Source organism: Rhinoderma darwinii, chromosome 11 (genome assembly GCF_050947455.1).
Source record: "Rhinoderma darwinii isolate aRhiDar2 chromosome 11, aRhiDar2.hap1, whole genome shotgun sequence".
Classification (NCBI taxonomy): domain Eukaryota; kingdom Metazoa; phylum Chordata; class Amphibia; order Anura; family Rhinodermatidae; genus Rhinoderma; species Rhinoderma darwinii.
The window spans coordinates 23,354,831-23,376,251 of record NC_134697.1 but is presented as its reverse complement, the minus strand read 5'-3'; the positions used below and the strand labels follow the sequence as shown (position 1 = coordinate 23,376,251).

At 38.9% G+C, this 21,421-nt stretch overlaps 1 protein-coding gene across 17 annotated transcripts in view; it reads left to right on the top strand.

Annotated features, from left to right (window-relative positions):
• EBF3 (EBF transcription factor 3) overlaps positions 1-21,421 on the top strand; it is a 132,551-nt gene that overhangs the window by 98,172 nt on the left and 12,958 nt on the right. For all 17 annotated transcript variants that reach the window (XM_075843143.1, XM_075843148.1, XM_075843142.1 and 14 more), the window contains exon 11: positions 18,203-18,291. In XM_075843143.1, the coding sequence (XP_075699258.1) occupies positions 18,203-18,291 (89 nt within the window). The remainder of the gene's footprint in view (positions 1-18,202; positions 18,292-21,421) is intronic.

The following is a 21,421-nucleotide window of genomic DNA, read 5'->3' as shown; positions in this document are numbered from 1 at the left end:
TTTTGGAATATGGAATAGCATAGGAGACTACACTTTCCATACAAAGGTATACAGCAAAAAACTTTATAAGTTTTTTTACATTGGGAGCCTACGAGGCTCCTAACGTAATGTGAAACAGGGCCTAAGGGAGAATACTTCTGTAGTACAGCAACCGATGGAACATGGCCACAAATTTTGGGCGTTTTCCATATGGAATCTGACAGAAAAACCTCTGTAGGAAATTGGAGGCATACGGAAGTACAGTAAGGCCGTATACTCCTCTATCAGTGTTATATTACGTCTCAAAACAACTCAGAGCTTATATCAAGTTATAATATGGTCACATTTACTTAATATATCCTATTGGCGGTTTTCAAATTGGTTCACCAATCCATAATAATTTTACTCTAGAAAGCTGGTAGGGATTCTGACTATACCCCCTTAATACATGTAGATCTTTATTAACCTTATCAATGCTGGTTAGATAGGACTAAAGCTGGTGCATCAGTAACTTATGTAGAAGCAAAGCAGAAGACGTGAAGGTCCCATGAAAGGGTTATATTGGCTCCATAACTGCTTGTAAGGCTGGGTTCACACAGAGTTTTCTGCAGGAGGAAAATCTGCCTCAAAATTCCGTTTGGAATTTTGAGGCAGATTTTCCTCTGTCTCCACGACGATTTTCGTGGCGGTTTTTGCGGCGTTTTTCGCCTGCGGCCATTGAGCATCGCGGACATAAAACACTGCCAAATACGCTTTCTCTGCCTCCCATTGATGTCAATGGGAGGTTAGAGGTGTAAACGCCCGAAGATAGGGCATGTCCCTTCTTTCTGCGCGAGCTGGTTTTTCTGCTTGCGGGAAAAAAAAATCGCCATGCCTCCCATTGAAATCAATGGGAGGCATTTTTCGGCCGTCTTTTGGCGCGTTTTGCGGCGCAGTTTCCGCGTAAAAAAACTGTGTGTGAACTCCCCCTAAATGTAGCCAATCTATAGGTTAAACATGGGAAGTGGAGCCGAGCAGCAGCACATAAATAATGTCACACAATCTCCTCTTATAAATAAACTTGAACCAACTTTTCTTCTAAACTTCTAGATATGTTCTTCTCCAATCCAATCACAACACTATACTTTGTCATGTAGAGTATTTATAAAGTGCAAGCAGCTTCCAGGACTAAATTTGGCCGAACACATTGTTCTTCTTGAGCTGTAAATCCCACTATGAGTCTGTAGGTGCCCAGTTTCATGTGATTTGAGACCCTGTCTGTGCTGGTTACATTGTATCACGGAGAGTGGAACCTAGCAATGACCAAGGCTGGTTGTGATCCAGAGGGAGGCATGTGGTGCTCCACACCTCACTCCTCCTGCATGGGATGGGTGATTCATTCTCAGGCAGCTGTTCTCGTCATTTGTTTATGTTTAATCCTAATCCAATTACTTGTGGAACCCCCTCTGTGGTAATGATAGAGTCCTTGAAGAACACAATCCATACACCAGGCAAAAAAGATTATGGTGTCGGAAAATTTCATTACAGGGGTGTCCTAATCTTTCTTTTTATTTGCTATTCCTTCAGTCTTGTTACATTTTCTTTTTAAAAAAATGCATCTTTCTCTTTCATATCTGTTTATGGGAAAGTTGTGTGACGGGATCACACATGCAGTTTTGGTGCAGTTTTTGGCTCAGTATTTTTGCACCAGAAGTTATTCCAAAAAGAAGGAAAGGTATAAAAAAAAGACTGATACATCTACAGTGTATGGTTCAAAGAACGGAGACAAAAACTGCACCAAAAACTACATCAAAACTACATGTGTGATTCTGTCTTAAGGTTCATCATTCAGCTTTTCTAGACTCCTAAATGGCAATTCTACCTATTTGCACAGTAATTCTTCCCCTGATCCCATATCGCTTCATAACTGAGTTGATTCACCATTCAGGACTCTGGGAAAGCTGGGTGACAACCCCTGCAGGAGCTGTAATGCTGGCCATATTGGCTCCACCCAGCTTTCCACAAACATATAAATAACTAAAGTCATTTTTGTAACTTTCGGAGGAAATGCTCTTAATATTGCAATGTTGCGTCGTCTATATACCCTGCACATTGCTCACATTTCACTTTCGGTAACAGCTTCTCGGTAACATATGTATTTGATTTCTGGCCTGCAACACATGACACAGTTTATCTCTTATTCCACTTGAGAAACATGAGAAGTGGCCGCTTTAATGATCTTTTGTGTGCATTCAAATGTGATTCTATCACTGACACCGCCACACAGTTTGGAGTCAATAGTCTTTCCCATCACAGGCAAGACAAACTAGCTGTCTCATAGGTCAGCGCTCTTTAAACAAATAACTTGTATTCACCGAGCAAATGACTGCTAATTACCTCCCACAAATCATAGGATTTTTATTCTATCATAATTCACAGCTACTTCATTTGTTCTGAGTACACTTACTGCACGCTCTGCATCTTGCACATTGTAGCTCCAGCAGAACGGCTGTGACCCTGTGCCCAGTTCTGGGGTACATTTAGGTTTATACAATGAACGTAGAACACATATAGAACCTATGCAATATGTATATTATATAAATATTCACACCATATAAATGACTGAAACAACAAAATTAGATATACATAAAACTTTTTTAATCCGGCAAACCCTAGTGCAGCAAATCCAATGCTCCATTACTTATTTCTGAAACAAAACTGCCTAATAATCCATAAAAATCAGGAGGCAATGACTAATAGATAAAAGAAAAAAAAATCTAAATATTTTATTATTTTGAGAGGTCCCCAGACAAGTCTATTTTTAGTGAATACTAAAATCACAATTATGAAGCATCTTTTCAAAGAACTCTGCATTGTGCCATTGCCCTGTTATTCCTCCTAGAAATTTATGAATGAAATGACAACTAGGTGTTAGCAATCCCCTTTTAATGGGGCATGTCCCTACACAGTCTTAAACTTATAGCTCTGATTGGACAGTGTCAGACTGTGTAGGGACACCCCCCCCCCCAACTGGTAACACCCAGATTTTAATTTGTTCATAAATTTGTAAGAGGAATAACAGAGGGACGGTACAACGTAGAGTTCTAAGAAAAGATGTTCCAGAATTGTTCTTTTATAGGGAATACAAGTATTTGTTAAAATAGACATTTTAGGAGAGATAACAGGCCCTTTTTAAAAATACTACTATGTCAAACAATGGCTACCAGTAAGATCTAGCGCATATATTAGATGCCCTAGCGTGTTATAACACCAGCTACACAACCCCCAAAACTCCAGGTTAGGGAATCATAAATGAGTGTAGAATATGAAAACTGTATGTAAAACAATGTGCTCCCCACTAATGTGATCAGCTCCATGGCACCACCCTTGTAAAGAATTAATGGATCTGGCCACTTGATCCTTTCCAGCCAATCAGACAAAAAGAAGGCACAGTTTTAGAACTCTCTTATGATCTCCCTCAATCCTTAGCGGAGCAAGGGGGGGGGGGGGTTGACCCAATAGATCTGATGACCAAAATACAAAATGATGTATCCAAGCGAGTACTACCAATATATTACATATCATGAAAATGGGCCACTCCATTGCCGTAGATGTGTCTTCAATAGTCATCATATTAATAGTATTCCCATAGTTCATGCACCGAAAATATTTATTTTAATATGTCATACAAAATTAAATAGAGTGGACATAATAATTGAATTCATTGCAATAACTCCTCGTGATATGTATTCTCGCCATGCCCGCCCTCTTCATTACGTAAAGTATAACTTTATTATAGTCATCAGGTGTTAATAATATTAATGCCATCTATGAAGAGATCACTTGCTCTACACGTCATAAACGGCAATGATGACAACTTACAGACTTGTGTAATATTTGTACGATGATTCCCAATTACAAAAACATTTGTTTTTTTGCTTTTAAAAAGTTACTTTTGTCTTGACGAAAGCGCCGTTTAACCTTTTCAAATTGCCCTTATTTAAGAGACAGCTTATAATGTCATTGAGCTCCCCTTGAGTTGCTGTCCTGAACACGCTGCCCGGCTGAGATTTGTGTTTTGTAATTATAGCTCCATGGCATTATTTTCTAGATCTCTGGTATTATGTTTGTCCTGCAATGTCTTTTGTTGTGAACCTGACCAGTCTGCAGCTGTTCTTTGCTGTTTCTCTATTGGTAACACATTGATCAAGCTGACAATGGTATATTACTTGTCTGCATGAAATATTTAATGAATTGGTGCCCTTTTGTTTGTTGCCTTTTAACCAAACATCTCCAAAAAGGGCACCGGGGACAATTTAAAATACCAATAACTATGTATCTACCAATATGCAAAAACAATTTGCTGTGAGTGATTTGTGTATGGCTCTTTAGAAATGGATAGATTGACTATTTTTATTTCCTTGATATTTTTGTCCTTGTTTTCCCCTGTTCTATGCCTCAGAGGAGGTCTGAGGAATAAGATATAGCATTCGTGCTATTGCACAAGCAGACTATTTGTCCTAATCAGTGACACGCATTTACTAGAATTGCTTAAAATGAACTATACCTCATATAGAAATCGCACATTTACAGTGTCCCATTCATCATCGGAAAATTGAGGGCCGGTAAACTTTTCTGTTTCTCCGGCGGGATCGTAGACATGCATCAAAATGTTAAAAAATGATTGGTGAGAGGGAACTGTCTGCCATTTATCAAGGAAAGGAAACATTATTTGCTAATTTTCCAAGCTAGTCGGTGACAGGGTGCTTCGTCTTTGAACCCATAGTGACCAACATAGCCTTTTTGTTATTAGTACAAGTCAAGCGCTTTTTGGCTGTTGCTAACAAGACACATTTGTCTATCATGCTTTTATTTTTTTTATTATTTCCCTCACTGTGTGGCTGCTGTGACCAAGAGGTTCTCTCTGTTTCATGATAGGATGCTGTATTTTATTTCTTTTCAAGTTGTGGTAACTCTGGACCACTGATAAATCAACAACTTTTGGAGTCAAGGTGAAGATATCGACTTGGCTCTTCCAAAACTGACATAATGTAGACAGTCATTTGTCTTAAAATAAGGACAAAGAGGTCATTCATGCTCCAATCAATACATGCTCACATTTTTTTGGGATCAAATATCTATATCTTGTTGATGGATCTTGTAGTAAAAAATGGAATTTTTAGCAGAACATCTATTTCTATGGAGGTCAGTATTGAGCACCAATTTCCTTAGTTTTTGCTTGAATATTTGGATAGATGAGATCAAGAAAGTTGACTTAAGGTGGCTATGAATGGTCTTTAGCCTTCATCACAATGCTTTACTAGCAATCAAGTATCATTTTTAAGAAGGTCCAATAAGTTTTCAGATCAATATAACCAGATTACCATTGACCAGCATTGATTGGTTTATTACCATTGGTTTACCAATTACTGCTCTGACAAGACTAGTAAAAGTCTCAATATGTTTATGGACTATCTTTATTATATGTATTTGATTACTACTCATGTTGTAAGGAGGCTTAATGTGCTTCTCTACTATTGGACAATTCCTACTTTGTAAAGGGTTCCTTGACAATAAGTAGGTAACAAAATGTCCCCTCTGCTGGGACCCCCAGTGATCAGCTGTAATCTGTGCGGAAACCTGACAGTAAGGGTTCAGTTTCCCTGCAGCACCACCACAGGAGACATTATGCACTGCACAGTGCCCATTCACATCAATGGGTTGTGTGTGTAATTCAGGACAGGTCCTCTAGAGAAAGATACACACTTTGTAACCACTGTGGCCAAGAGATGCGGATCCTGAACAGAGGACCTCCACTCTATTAACTTAGAATTATCTAATAGGATATATGGAAATGTGTTTAAACTAGACAACATCTTTAAGTGTTCAAGTTGGAGTGTAGAATATAGGAAAAAGTCCCTGGTGGCACCCTTCAAGTACAATATATTGTCCTGCCTACTATGCAGGATGGTTGTAACATTAAAATCACAGATAGAACCTCAGCCTTCCAAGTTTTTCCTCTATGATGAGGGGACAAATACAAACAACTCAAGTCTATTTGATGTATCTCACAAAACTTGGCCGGGTTAACATTATAAAACATCATCGTGCTAAGTGATGGCTGAGAATCTAATTTAGTGTTGGGACAATATGCTGGACCTCATAGACAAGGTCCACCTAAGATTCCTTATTAGAAGTATAGATTTTAGTTACATGGCTTCTTTCACATGTAAATCATAAGAAGGGTGAATTTATAGATATCAAGGAATTTCAAATGATGGTAAATGACATATTTTCTAAATGGGACTAGTAGTCGTATTCCTAGTTGGCCTCAACTCTTTGTGTTGTATCTGTTGTAGAGCCGCGGTATAATCTGACATTAGCATCTGTTTCAGATATTGTATTACATGTTGCCAAAAGGCACAGTGTTCACTGTAAAGTCAGTGCAACTGATAGCCCATTTTATTACTTGGTGTTCCGTACCTGCGGGGCTGGGATTGGTAGATTCACTAGCGCCATAATAAGCTATAAATGAACATCATGTGTCCGGAGTGTAAACATAATTGTTTGAACACAATACAATGGCCATCCACCAGGAAATTCCTTTGTGTAACAGGAAAAATGAGCAGTTACCTTTTTCTTTGCTTAGTGTCACATGACATTTCCATGATTTAGTTATTGTCCCTTTCAATGATATAACTGTCCTCGGCATCAAGTGTGTGCACCAAGTCGTCAACAGCTTAGGTTCCACTTCTTCCAGCATCCCTCAAGTCGTCCATGATAGGAGAGGTTCTCGGGCCAAATGTCAATCATTCCTTGACAGTGCATTCATTTATTTGTGCAACTCTGCAGGTTAGCAGATTATAGGTTGCTGCCTTGAGCTAGGCTTAGACCCAAAGTTTCAACTTCCGAGAAAAAGTCTGATTTCTGAGACATGTCTTAGACATTGTAAAATATAAGGTCAGTTTATAGACACATTGATTTATTTAATATCATCAGAACTATTTTCAGCTTTTAGAATCCCTACGATCCTACGCTGGAGTTACTTTGCCCGTGTAAGAAATGGTTGGTCAATTCCCGTTTATCTGCAAAAAATATCACCATCATTATAGAAAAATGTCTAAGCAGGTCCAATAGAACCATTAAGGCCCCATTCACATAACTTTTTTCCCTACATCCAGCGTGGAAAAGCTTCGATGTACATGCTAAATGTGTCCAAAGAGCAACATTCGCTCAATGAAGGCCAAAAAAGTTTCCTTTTGGCCTCTGTTGGGCTGATATACATAGATATACTTTTTTTTGGAGGTATGGAATAGCACAGTAGACTATTCAATCCAACAAAATAAATTTAGTAAATGTTTTTTTTTAACATAGGAGCCTAGGAGTGATGTATGCTACTGTATGGCATGCGTCCCAGGCATCAGTTTAACACATACATCATGAGCTTTTCATGACGTATACATTAAACGAATGCCATAATAGCGGATGGGTGACGGATGCCACTGTTAGGCAACATTCACATTCTCCATTTAACGTATACAGAGCTTTTGCCGGCCTATATGCTAAACTTTATGTGAATGGGGCCTAACAGAAATGCACAGGCTATCATAACAAATGTTCATTTTTTATTCCAAGCATTCATGGTTAACTTTGCAAAGCTTATAAATGAATTTATACGCCATACGCCAACTCAAGATTACATTACTAGGTGGCGCTATGCCTGCTTTAAAGCCAGCCTTTCTCATTACAAGGATCCATGCAGGGGAAGGACTAACACTCCAATGGCACTGTAGTATTAGATAGCCCCTGGTACTGGCAATACTGGATGTGAAATTGCACCAAAAAGGGCAGCGGGATCCCGACTAGCGATAGACTCTCTTGTACTAAAGTGTCATCACCTGGATGGGGAGTGTTTATAATCCCTAAATGACCAATTACTTGAGAATTTACAGGTGGGATTGTGGGGATGCCCATGAGGACCAAAGGGTCTAAAGACCGTACAGAATAAAGAAAGCCTTTTCTTTAAGGTACAGTTTCCAGCTCTCTGTCAAATGAAACACAATAGGATCAAATCCTCTTTTACATTTTTACACTAAATAGGTTGTAATAGCCTGTAGGTTGTAGACTTAGTAAGTCAAGGATATTAGTGCTGCTTCAACAAGCAAGGCTGACTCCAAATGAATAATGCCTTCAGCCCCTCCATGCCTTTTGTGTTCCCTACGCACCTCACTATGCTCGGCTTACCCTGCCGAGTCCTGTGATTGAAATTCATTGCCAAATTTATTGAGAAATTAATGAGAAAAGCTGCAAAGTATTGACTTTGAGAGGAAAACACAACTCATCTTGAATGAGGAGGAAAATGCAGCAATAATTTAGCCACTATTGATTTTGCCCTGTCCATGTATTGATCTTCATTTTACAATATTAATTTGCACCTGCGATCGGCTGCAAAGGGAACTGATTTCATTTCTTTGCAGTGTTAATGTACAAAGCATTAGGTGCTCTTAAGATCCTGTTCTACAACACGTCACCTGAAAAAGGATTTTTTTTTTCACCCTTCAATCTATGCACTTGTTACGGAAATAGACTAAAAATTAATTTAATTTTTTTTTTTCCCGGCTGACAAAATATTAAAGTGGAGCCTTTGTGAAATGTATACTACTTCATAGCACCGTAGGCTGTATTTCATCTGTGCGGGGAACTATCTGCAACATGAGATTCCGACCACTTCTCATCATCATGCCCACATTGGTTCAAAGTTCATGAAATTTCTATGAGCATCGATCTCAACTCATTGATTTTTTTTTTCCGGCAGATCTTTGAAATTTTAATTTCCCAAGCATCTGAATTTCTTATAGATGAAATGCACTTGGTAGAGACAGTTGATGATAAAGTGAAAGACTTAGCATTATGTCCAAGTTTTTTTTTTTTTTATAGGTGGATTGGGGGCAAAAAGGCATTTTGTGATATTGGAGCATCTTGATTTTTTTTTTGTGTGTGGATGAGATAGTCAAGGCTTCTGGCTTGGGTCTGTTCAGAGATAGCCGGTTTGTATTCCGTAGCAAGATGCAACTTATTTTCTTTAAAGTCATTTTTGAAATCAAGGCGTTTGTGAGCAACCAGGGGAATAAAGAGACATTCTTTACCAGACAATCATTTGAACACAGCAGTCTTTAACACCTGGTCAAGTTCACCTACTTACTTATCAGTAGGACATTTAATAACCTCAAGGTGATATAATTGCTATTGGCATCTGTCCCCCCTGGATTCTGGCGGTTAATGTGTAAACTACTTGTCAGCAAATAGCACTTTGTCACTGAAATCACTAACACCCCCTAGAGGAATGTCTCTGAATTGAGCAATTTAATTTTACTTTATTTAATTTTTACACATTACACCCTGCGCTTATCCAGTCAGGTGGCAGACTCGAGACTCCTTCAAGTCCAAGCTACGCGTTTTGTTTGAAAAAAAATAAATAAATAGACTGTTGTGTCTTATTTAATAAAGCCCAGTTTTTTTTCATTTTTTAATTGACGCTCTCCTTTGTCCCTTGAAAGGGATCTGCAGATGTTCTTATTATGTAGTTATGCCTCTAATGTGAAAAACTACCTCATTATGAGGATCTGTTCGTAACCAGAAAATTACTGCATTATGACAAATGCCTGATTGGGAAGTTACAGGAAGATGATCATTATTGAAAAGAAACTGGAACTGGTTTAATGGTTGCAACCAGCAGCTGGAATAAAGCAAATGAATGCCTTCCTGTTATTATTATGGTAGTCAGGGTTTTCTGTCAGGAGGAAAATGTGTGTCAGCTCCAGATTCCTTATATCTCTTTTGCTGGCTGCCCACTTGCTAAAACAATAGCGTGTCAGTGCTAAAAGAAGCAGCTTCCTGCATTACAGATTTTTCCCTTATATTTCCATGGACGGATAGGAACTTCTGCACAATGGCTGGAGAGCAACATTTGCAGAAGCCGCTGATAATTAGGAATCTTTTGAGAAGTATCTTAAGTATGGTCTCTATTGCCGGTGCTTCTGATCCTATTAATACTAATGCATTATTATCATTATTATTATTATTATCATCAATGATTTCGGTATTTATTACCTTACTGGACGGTTTGCCGTACATCACTCAGCCATGGGAGGAAGTCGACCATTGAGTCGGCTTCCTCCTGGTGTTCCAGCTTCCACTCACACTCGAAAAAATCATGCTTAGGTTATTGGCTTCCTATGAAATTGACCCAGACATGTGTATAAATAGGGAAATTAAACTGTAAGCCCCATAGAGACAGGGGTTGATGTGAGTGACTTCTCTGTACAGAACTGCATTATATGTTGGTGCTATTCTAATGAGTATTTGTGAGCCAAAGCATCATTGACTGTATATCACATGCCAATACTTAGTAAACTGAAATATATAGTTTTTATGTAAAAATAGTGGTCAATTCAATGAAGTAGAGAAGCTGAAAGTTGCTTACAAGCCTTAACAGACGCTACAACTGTAGTGAGCGTGCTCGGCTATACAGAAGACTGAAGAGCACGCTCATTTATAGAGAAGATGAAGAACACCCATGCATGTTCGGACACCTTTTTGGTCTTCTGCTCCCTACTTCTGCCATGTAACATAGGACCTACCTTCTTCAGATAAGTGGAGCTCCCAGTGGTCATACCTCCATCAATCCTACATTGTAATAATATGAGATTTATGTTTCTCGTGGGAAAATCTAGACAACTATCACGCAACCTACACTATTCCATTAGCCATAGGGCTGTTATTAAAAGGATAAAATAATAATGATTATGATAATGGACATTAATGAATTAATAATTCTTTCCTGGTCAATGCTTCACGTTGATACCCTTATATTGTATTCTCCTGCCATATTGGCTTTAGTTCCCTCTACACGAACTGACATCACACGCTGTTAAAATTTTATCAATTGCGCCATGATTAATCCCCCAAGTACACTACAGCGACTTAAATATTTAGCTTGTTTCTTCTCTTACGACTTGAATGCATGTAGAGCACGCAGATTAACTCCGAAGCACTCAGAAGTATTTAAATATGTATCCTCCTTGAGCTGTAGGCTATTTCATCGTCTAGGAATCATTGAGTATATTTGGTCATGTCAGTCCCTATTTGTATGACCCGCTCTGGATGCTGGCCTGCATATGATAACAGGATATCTGCTTCTTTCAGAGGCTGTCTGATTGCTTGCCTCATTTGGCATGGAATGTGATTCTATCCTTTTCAGCTCCCTTGTTCATTCAGCTTTTTATTGCTGTGTAATTTCCCTATTCTAAAATAGCAGCTCTCCAACAAAAATGACTATGCATTAGGCCGCAGTAGCCTGCTCAAATGGATATTAATACAGTTTATCTCTAAAAGGACGAATAATGTATTTCAAACAGATAAAAGGCCTCCCGTTAAATGAGGAATGTTAATATCTTATGGCATAGTTAATATAGAGATATTTCACAGGGGACGCCAGCTTTATGACTTCTGATATAACACACTAGAAATCTGTCATATCGTGAATGATATAATTGTCTTCCTACTGAAAGATCTATAGATTATATGTATATTTTGTCCCTCCAATTAGTCTGTTTTTAGTAAATCATAAGTCTGAAGACTTGACTAATTATTGTAAGGATCACATTATCCCTTTAAAGGGAAAGTGTTACCTATATATTTGTTTTTTTGTAATTAAAACCAGATAATGAAACAATAATCTTTTTTCTAATCTGTTTTTATTGTTGCAGATTTTTTTATTCTATTGTCTGTACATAATTATGGGGGACGGCCATCTTGCCTTAGCTGCTGTTAACAGCATTTAGAGATATGCTTTACAGCAGTCACATGGACCATAGGAACCTGTGAGGGGACCTATTAACGTCTATGAGAGAGTTTTCTAGGCATTCTCTGTGACCTGTGCAGAGGTCATTGTGCAGGGAGGGCGAGGACAAGAACTTTGTGCATCACCTATTGTCAATGGTGAATCTTATATTATTTATATATATAGGTGTATAGATGTTAGGCTATGTTCACACCTGCGTCGCTGGTTTCCATTGTTCTGCTCCATCAGAGAAGCAGAACAAGGAAAAACCGGAAGATATGCTTCTGTTGCACCACCGATACCACCGGCGGCCGATGGAACCCATTGACTTTAATGAGTTTTGTCGGCTTTCTGTCGGGGTGTTTGTGGTTTTACCAGAAAACAATAGCGCAGCATCTCGGCCGGATCTGCGTCGGAGGCCCCTAACAGAGCCTCTAATAAAGATTTGAACAAGGCCTTATCTGTCATCATTATCCTGCCTGTGATGATAATGAGATGACTGCTGAGAAGTGATCTCTACAGAACAGGAATGGTCAGTCTATTGTAAGGCTCAGTGGCCAGAGTGAAAACTGCAAGATTTTAGGATTCATTTTTAAATATAGATAATAATAATAATAATAAAGAAAATGAAAAATAAATCTACTCCAAATTCTTAAAAACTATGTTTAACATAACAACATAGGTCACTTTTTGATGACACATTCCCTTTAAGGAGAATTCTAAGACCAATTTCTACCTTATATTCTTAGTATTGTAAAGAGTTTACAATACATGCAGCAGTATTATGCTACAATGAGAGCAACGTTGAACTATTGTTACAATGGTAAAGTTGGCATTTCCCCACGTGGGACGTTCTCTGCCAATTGTTGGCTACTATATCGGCAATAGTTTGGAAGAGGTGAAATAAATGTTAGTTGGTTTCAACCATTAATACACTAATCATGGCTCCTACCTCACATTTAGATTGACCAATTATTGATATGTCTATGGCCTCCTTGGGCAAATTTATAGAAAATATCACGTCTTTTCTATGGGAAAATTGCACGTGTGCTGATAAGTTCTATTAAGATTTTTAGGTTATATAGGTTTCAATATGATTGAGTCGTAGCTACAGGGCACCTTCTGAATGGAGATTATAACACTTCATATCTAATAATAGTGTTTACGTAAAGAGGTAGTTATACATCGAGCTAGACAAATAGCCACAGTGCATAACCCACATATATTATTATAAACACAGTCGGCTATATTCTTTCATGTAATTCTTCTTCAGCCATGACTCTTAAGTTACCCAAGGCTCCTTTCTCTAATTATCCACGAGGTCAGTAAGCAAAATTGGGAAGACGCTGGGAGATCAATACAAATTATCCCTGAGCAAACCAGTGCTGACAGTTTGAATTGCAGCATATGTTTACCCAAAATCAGGCAATTTATCTTAATATCAGCAAAGTAATGCAGTTCAGGTGAAAGGTCAGGCAATCTCTCCACCTCATAATTACCCAGTTCTAAAACAGGAAAGTGGTATTGATTGGCCTAGCTCAGAACTGTGTGACTGGGACGTGCCAGTGCCTTGCCCTGGCTCGGCTGGGCTCTTGGCTTGTAAACTCGACACACACAGGATTTATTAGATGTGTGGAAAAGGTCTTATATTTCCTATTTCACTTGAAGATTTTGCCAGTGAAATATCTTCTCCTCATTCTGTCAAGCAGCAGGGTAGAAGATCATAGTTTATTTTTTTCTATGCGATTCTATGAGTTGCAGATCCGTCTAGTTACAAGTTCCAGTCTTTATGGAGTGGGCATGAGCGGGTTGGTGAATTTACTTTGTCAGTTTATTCTGCAATAGAAAAAACTTCCTGGTCGCTGTCAGATATGAATTTGGTCTACTGCATTCTGTTCGTACGATCTTTAGGGTCTGTTATCAATATTAATCGGAGAACACAAGCTGCCGCTTCACAATGAACCAATATTAAGCCTCATGTGGTCGGTAATTTCTGGTGGTGTCCACCTAGGACAGGAGAGCACAGCATTTCATTGTCTCACCACCACATTCTTATACCATGTAGAAGAAAAGGTGCTTGGAAGGTACTGATTCTCCTTGCGGAGAGCTAGATTATAGGGAGTCTAAAAGGCAATGCTCCCTGGGGAAAAAAGTATGCAAAATAGCTCTTCTCCAGGAGGAGGAATACTTTCCTTCTAGTATCACCTATAGGTGACTACCCTATAAGTCAACAGACCCTTTAGAGAGCCTTGAAACATGATTCTAGTTAATAGCCAAACCAGAGATACCCATCAATAGACAGCACTGTTTCAGCATTGTTGCTCCTCATCAGTACAGTGTAGGGTTCTGGTTGGTAGAGTAAGATGCCTTTGATGCAGCTCTTGGGAAGGTAGTGATTGTTACTGTGGAGATCCAGCTGGAAAGGAGTCTTAAAGGCAATGCTTTATAATTATCTACTGGCAGGTTCCCCTTCCTAGGTTCACACCACCCTTTAGGAAAGGAAATAGGGCCAGCATGCGATGTACTTCCTTCTCCATGGGCTTAAAGGGGTTTTCCACTTTCTGACAACTAATGACCTATCCACCAGATAGGTTATCAGTATATGATCGGTGCGTGTCCAACACCCGAATCCCACACCGATCCGTCACTCAGGCTGCCTCCGTGCACCGGATCTTTGGAACAGTATGCAGTAGTTGGAGCCAGTAGCAGATGTCTCCGACCACTTCATAGCGGGCGTTCGGCTGAACTGCAGCTCGGCTCCTATTCACTTGAATAGGAACCAATCTGCAGTACTGCAGCTCGGCCGCTATTCTTTGACCGGCAATATCACCCGGTGCCCAGAAGCAGCCGGAGTGGCGGATCGGTGCAGGGTCCAGTCCAGGTGTCGGATACGCACCGATCATATACTGATGACCTATCGGTCATCAGTTGTCAAATGTGGAAAACCCCTTTACGTATGTGCATCCTTGGTTATGATTTTAAACAAATAATATTGAGGAGAACAATATGCATGTAGGAAAATGTTATCATTTGTAAAGGCAGACTAAAGGCATAGAAAATATGTCACAACACTACAATCACAATGTACAATTGTATGCACATAATAAAAACCCTATAAATTACATCAAATCATGCTGCAATAACAACGAAAGATAGTGTCATACCCTCCATTACCATGTGAAGTGACACATTCAGAATCTAGAGACAAGTCCTGATGACACTCTCAATTACATTTACAAATGGAAGGCCCCATAAGTGCTTCTCAAACGTATGGAAATATCTGTTCTGAGATGAAAGCCTATAGTTATTACGAGTCATAAAGCTTGCATTAAAGCTTCTATCACCTGTCACTAATATTTGCATGAAATCAATAGCATGAAGCCATCTATCTTTTTCTTGACCACCTTTCATCACGCTGGCTTCATTAAGTCAAACAGTCACAGTAATTAGGTTGACGCAGGAGAAACTCTAGCATGTTACAAAGCATGGAAATATCTCATTGTCTCCTCAGGACTGTATGTTTATAGAAGAATACCAACGGGATTGCCACATGAAAATAAGCATTATAGGCAATGTAAAAATACTCAACACTACTCAAGTCCAGATCTGGGATCAAACCAAAATTCATAGTCCGGTGGGCCATCCATCTGGGGTATTTTTACGGTTCTAGTAGAGTAAAGATCTTGAAGCATACCAAATTTCATAGTCTAGGTGGGTCACCATCTGGGTTAAAAGGGATCCATTTCATTTCTATGTACTAGAAAGTAAGTGACAAACCATACAACAGTACCCTGACCATCTGTCCCTTTTTAGACTCCTGTCCCCAAAGCTACACATGGCGGTGCAAATGTATAAATTTCCATATTTCGTGGACTGAGTCTTTATTAAATAAAAATAAATACCCGATTATTAGGAAATGTTAAATCCGACAAGAGATGTCCCTTTAAGAATTTTTTTTTATTAAGTAAAATCTTTTTTTCCCCAAGTCTAAGATGTCATATGAGACTGTAGACTTGCACAGCATTGTAGGCTGCAGGTATTGACATGACGAATTGTCCCCACAGTCACTGCTGACAGCTTCTGATGATTAATGACCTGATTATGAAGTGGGTCCTATATATATGGAATATGCATTAGAGAGAGTTAGGACTTCTGCCGTGTCACAGATGCCAAGATATTTTTGAAAAGTCTTTTGCATTTGCTGTAGACATAAGCAGAAAAAAAAATAAAAGGAGGCCGAAATCGCAGAAAAAGCCGTGTCATGTAAAATCAATACATTGGATCAATTCTTTATTAACAAGAAAATGTCTTACTTCACATTCCTATGTGGACCTTTGTCTCCGAAATACATGATGGAATGTCAAATCAAATTGCAGTCTTCAACTTTCTGTCATGTTATCGAGTGCATACAACCAACGAATCTCCGCAAGATGAGCGCTCAATTGTTTAGACAAATAGCTCAGACACTTTTAAGTCATCATAGCTAATAATTTTGTTTTCCTTATTTTAAGTTCACATCCTATTCTATAAAACTGGTTGGATTTATGTAGAATCAATAGACAAAGACCCTTTTGTAGAGAAATCACCTTTCCAAGCTTCTGTTGACTCGTAACGCAGTCCTTAAAGGGGCTGACCGCTTTGGACTTTTAGTTAGAAAGGGTTTCCTGATGATAAGTTTATCCCAGGTTGACCAGCTGCTTAGACCCCCATCAATCAGCTGTAATCTGTGGGGGAACCTGGCAGCAAGTATTCAATATCCCTACAGCGCCGCCACAGGAGAAATTAAGTATTACACAATTCTTATCTAAATCCATGGGCTGTCCATGCAATGCAGGGATTCTTCAAAGTGAGAGAAGATCTTAGAAGCGGTTTCTGCTCTGGCTATTAACTTAGAATTCCCTAATAGGAATATTTTAAAAAGTGTTTTCTAAACCAGACAAATTCTTTATCATTTTTCAATCGTAGCATTTTTATTGGCTGTGTTTATGTATTTGTTGACTATATATGCTTCCATGGTTGCCGACAACCATAAAAATCTAAAAAAAAATTAGTTTTGGGTGTTCTAAAAAAAATGCAAAAATGTTGTGTCAAATTATTGCCCAAACTCGGTAAGGTACCAAGCAGACAAAAAAGGTACCGATTCATTATCCCAGAGAACAGGCTCCTAAGCATCTACAGTTGGCTTTAGTTTCCAGTTGAGCAGTGAGTAATCCGAAACGTATTTTTATGTCAGAAAAAATAATAAGCTTTGATAAATGTTTCTCTTTTCACTATAGAGTTACTGGGATAAAAATGATCTCAGTATTTCAAAGTAATAAACACAAATAAGTATTTTTAGCTTAACTAGTGCTTTGGCCCTTAGGCTTGTTTTTTGTTTGGCAGTGCTATAATAAAACCCTATGACTTCTTCTAAAGCTTGTTAAACACAATGTGTGGAGTCTAACACACTCACGATCATGATTCATGCACTGTACACACCAGCGTATATCGTTGATTTACGACCAAGCGCAGTTCATAGTCAAAATTACAATTTGTGTGGTTGGGGGGGGAAGATTAATTACTATTTGTGGCCTGCAATTTTACCATGCTAGTGGATTGCAGCAGTAGAATGATAGTGCCTTACATCAGTTTGTAGTCAGCCATTCACAGATTATTAAAGCTTTGCAAGATTAAGTGCACCTCCTGCCTAGTTTGTGCTCAAGCAATATGCTAGACAAAAAAGGACCACAGGGATAAATCTGAAAAAGGCAATAGCTGGGCATATGTCATAATTGCCAGTTAGCCATAAATTTGCAGCTAGTATGGAATACTCGGCTTGATGTAGTCATCATATCATGTCTATATGCAATAGTGTGTGTGACCTGCTGATCTTGCCTTGAGCTTTTCTTGCATGTTCTGCTTATTTTTTGGTTTATTTGCTTACAAAGTCAATTTCTATTGAGCTATTACCAGAGACAGAGGTCATTTTGCGACCCTTTATGCAGTTATATGGGGTAAATGGTTTAGTATCGCTTACATCCGAGGTATGGTAACTGAAGGAGTAGGGGGGTATACATATGGTCTTATCTACTTAACCTATTGGTGTTATTACATACGTAGGGGGTATACATATGGTCTTATCCACTCAACCTATTGGTGTTATTACATACGTAGGGGATATACATATGGTCTTATCCACTCAACCTATTGGTGTTATTACATACGTAGGGTGTATACATATGGTCTTATCCACTCAACCTATTAGTGTTATTACATATGGGGTATGCATATCGTCTTATCCAATTTGACCATTGGTGTTATTATTATTTTATAGATTAAACTTTCTTACTCTCCATGTGTATTTATAGTTGTATCAATATGTAGGTTGTGTAATGCTAATCAGAAAAATAATTTATTTTCTAGCTCTGAATGAACCAACCATAGACTATGGATTCCAGAGATTACAAAAAGTTATTCCAAGGCATCCAGGGGATCCTGAACGGTTACCAAAGGTTGGTGATGCATAATTTTTTTTCCTTACGTCATTGTTTACTTGGATTTTATAGATAGATATTAATAGAATGTATCTATATGTTACATTCCACACCGGAACTTTAGATCACAGGGGCTCAGGAAGCTGAGATACAGGGATTTATTTGGCAAGGTGCTCACATTGGAGATCATTGGTGATTTTGTTTCTTTGACAAAACAGTGGATGTGTAAGATTTTTGTTAGCCGGAGAAAGAAATGCACCTTTAACTACAGATAATCATTTTATCCAAAGTAAGAACACTGAAAAACAAATCCCTTTATGTCCGCCTCCTGGACTCTTAAGGTGACCATACACTTTCAATAACTGTCAGTTAAATGCTCAGTCGGCCCACGGCTATTCCTAACTAACTCCCCATACACAATTGGCTCAGCCGAGCGTGCATGTGTTTTCAATGGGAAGAGGGGAGTAAGCCACTGCCAGTCATATTTGGTGGCGGCTTATCTTCCCTGAGAACAAAAGGATCGGGCATTTTAAATCAACATGCCCGATCCTACTTTTCCTCTACACCATTTGTTACGGAGGAGTTGGTCGATACGTCTAAATCAGGGGTTTCGGACAACATTAATCTAATGTGTATGAAGGCCTTTATAAGTGTGATATCAGTAAGATATTGTTATTAATGGAGAGGAGTAAGGCTTTACTGATGCATATTGGATAACTCAGTTGAGTTGACAAGACGTAATGTCAACCAGTCTACTACGCACAGTGTTTTCAATGGGCACAGGGGAGTAAGCCGTTGCCAGGCACCTCTGGTGGCGGCTTATCTCCCCAGAGAACAAAAGGTTTGGATGTTTACATTCAACACGTCAGATCCTAGTTTCCCTCTACACCATTTGTCAGGGGAGAGTCAGTCTGTCCCGCCAAATATTAATCTAATGTGTATGGGGGCCTTTATAAGTGTGATACGAGTAGGATATTGTTCTGAACTGTAATGTATGGCTTTACTGACATGTATTGGATAGCTCAGTTGGGTTGACAGGACGTAATGTCAACCAGTTTACTATACACAGTTTGAAAAGCCATTATGTTGACTTACATTCACCAAAATTCAGCCTATTTATTTTTTAGATCTGTTGAAATACCCGAGGCATGAGGCATACCATGCCTCAGAAATATCAATGGGTTTAATACAGAATGCCTCTCTTCACTTTGTGTAGACAATGGTAATGCTGTTCAGAGTGTTTTAATGCAAAATTAGAATGAAATACAATAAAACGTTGGCTGCTTTTTTTTTATTATTGTAAAGATTGATCGGTAGTTAGTCTTGATCCCGGAAATTCCTGCAATAAAGCCCAATCGTTACAAAAGCAGAGAGTTTCTGTACGTAGTGGTAGAATAAATCAAAGATAAGACTTCTTAAAGAAATAAGGAGCGGGTGATACAAGTATTTCGATTCTGCAAGGGGAACATAAACTTCCTGCATAATGAAATAGTTCAATTAAACATTTTCCACTCCAGTAGCCTGTAGTGATTTCCATCTAACCAGCCCCACTCTGATCTGTGATTATGTGATTCTTGTTTTCCTTTCATTTTCTAAAGCTCGATTCAGTTTAATCTTTTGTTTACAAAGGTTTTGTTATAAGTCCCTGACTTAGCAAGCGAGCAAATGAAGTCCACATATTAATATCTAGAGGGACTTTTCATTTAAATGCACCAGACAAAAGCTGCCGGTGTTGTTTTTGCACATGAATCTCATTGCATAGGACGGATTCTGATCTATATCATTGAAGCGGCGCTTATATCATTTCCATGGCTTTTGTATGAGGCTAGAAATGTATATTTTGTATTAATTCTGGATCTCTCGAACTGCCATCATGAACGACGACAAGTTTAATCCCACATTCAGGATGACTGGGTCGGCATCTGCACCTGGTGCTGTGGATGGTGTGTGTGTGTGTGTGGGGGGGGGTAGCGCCAACCAACCACTCTACCTTGGCCAGGGTATTTAGATAGGTGGTGGAACCTAGCTATGACTCTGCCTTATAAGAAAATTTTCTGTATTATTACATATCTCATTATACACATTGTTACAAAATGACTTCCTAGTATTTTATGTATGATGAGCATAGGACTTCATAAAGCAATGTCTATGAAATAGATAACCAGTTATGATGTATTATAACCGTTCATACTTAGCATGGAGGGGTGAAGTGTCTTGGGCCCCAAGGCTGGAACAAGTGATATCATAACGTGGGTGCGGTAAATGTGAGATGATCAGTATGCTCCACAGCTTCCAAAGAGCATCCAGCACTGTAGATGACAGATAAATGTCCGGTGGTCATCCTTACCTGTGGGGCCCTTGAACACTGCCTGCCTAGCCACACAGTTGACTCCTGTTAGCAAGACTACCTGGATCCCAATCCATCTCCGCATCCCATCACTATGTGCTATAAAATGTAGACGTAGCTCATTATAAATTTCATTAAGTACATAAATGATAGTTATATCCATTAGGACTTATTCAGACGAGCGTTGTTAAAACTCGTCCAAATTCAGTCCTTTAAAAACTGCCAATTTTGCAGTAGCTTGCATCAGTTTTTTCTGCGATTCACATAAAAAAAAGAGAATGTCCTCAATTTTCCCAACCCAATGAAAACGGCCCCAGGATGATCACATGACCGCAGAAATACCATTTTCTATTGCTTATAGCATAGAGAGGATTGTTAGATTTATTTTGTGCAGATTTTTGGCTTCTGACCATGTCTTATATTCAGGACCACATTGCACTGGCTCTTCTTTCTGGTTTCACTTCTCAAGTGTCTCCGGGCAACCATCCGTGGAAATTGAAACAAAATCGGATGGCATCCCTGTGCGTTGGTTTTTCACGCAGATCCATTCTATGGGCCATTCCTGCGTGAAATGAACAGACAGAGCTTGCTGTGATTTTTTTTTCAATACGTAAGGATAGTCCATGAAAAAAAAAACACTGACTTCCGAATTGTCAGTCCGGTGCTGTCCGTTCTACACTCGGACAGCACCCGGATGTGAAAATGATTCATCTGTATGTGCTCTAACTATGCTCTTTAGTATATAGTTTTGTATTTTGGTGTGTCCTCTATACATCTAGACATTCACTGCTCCACTAAAAT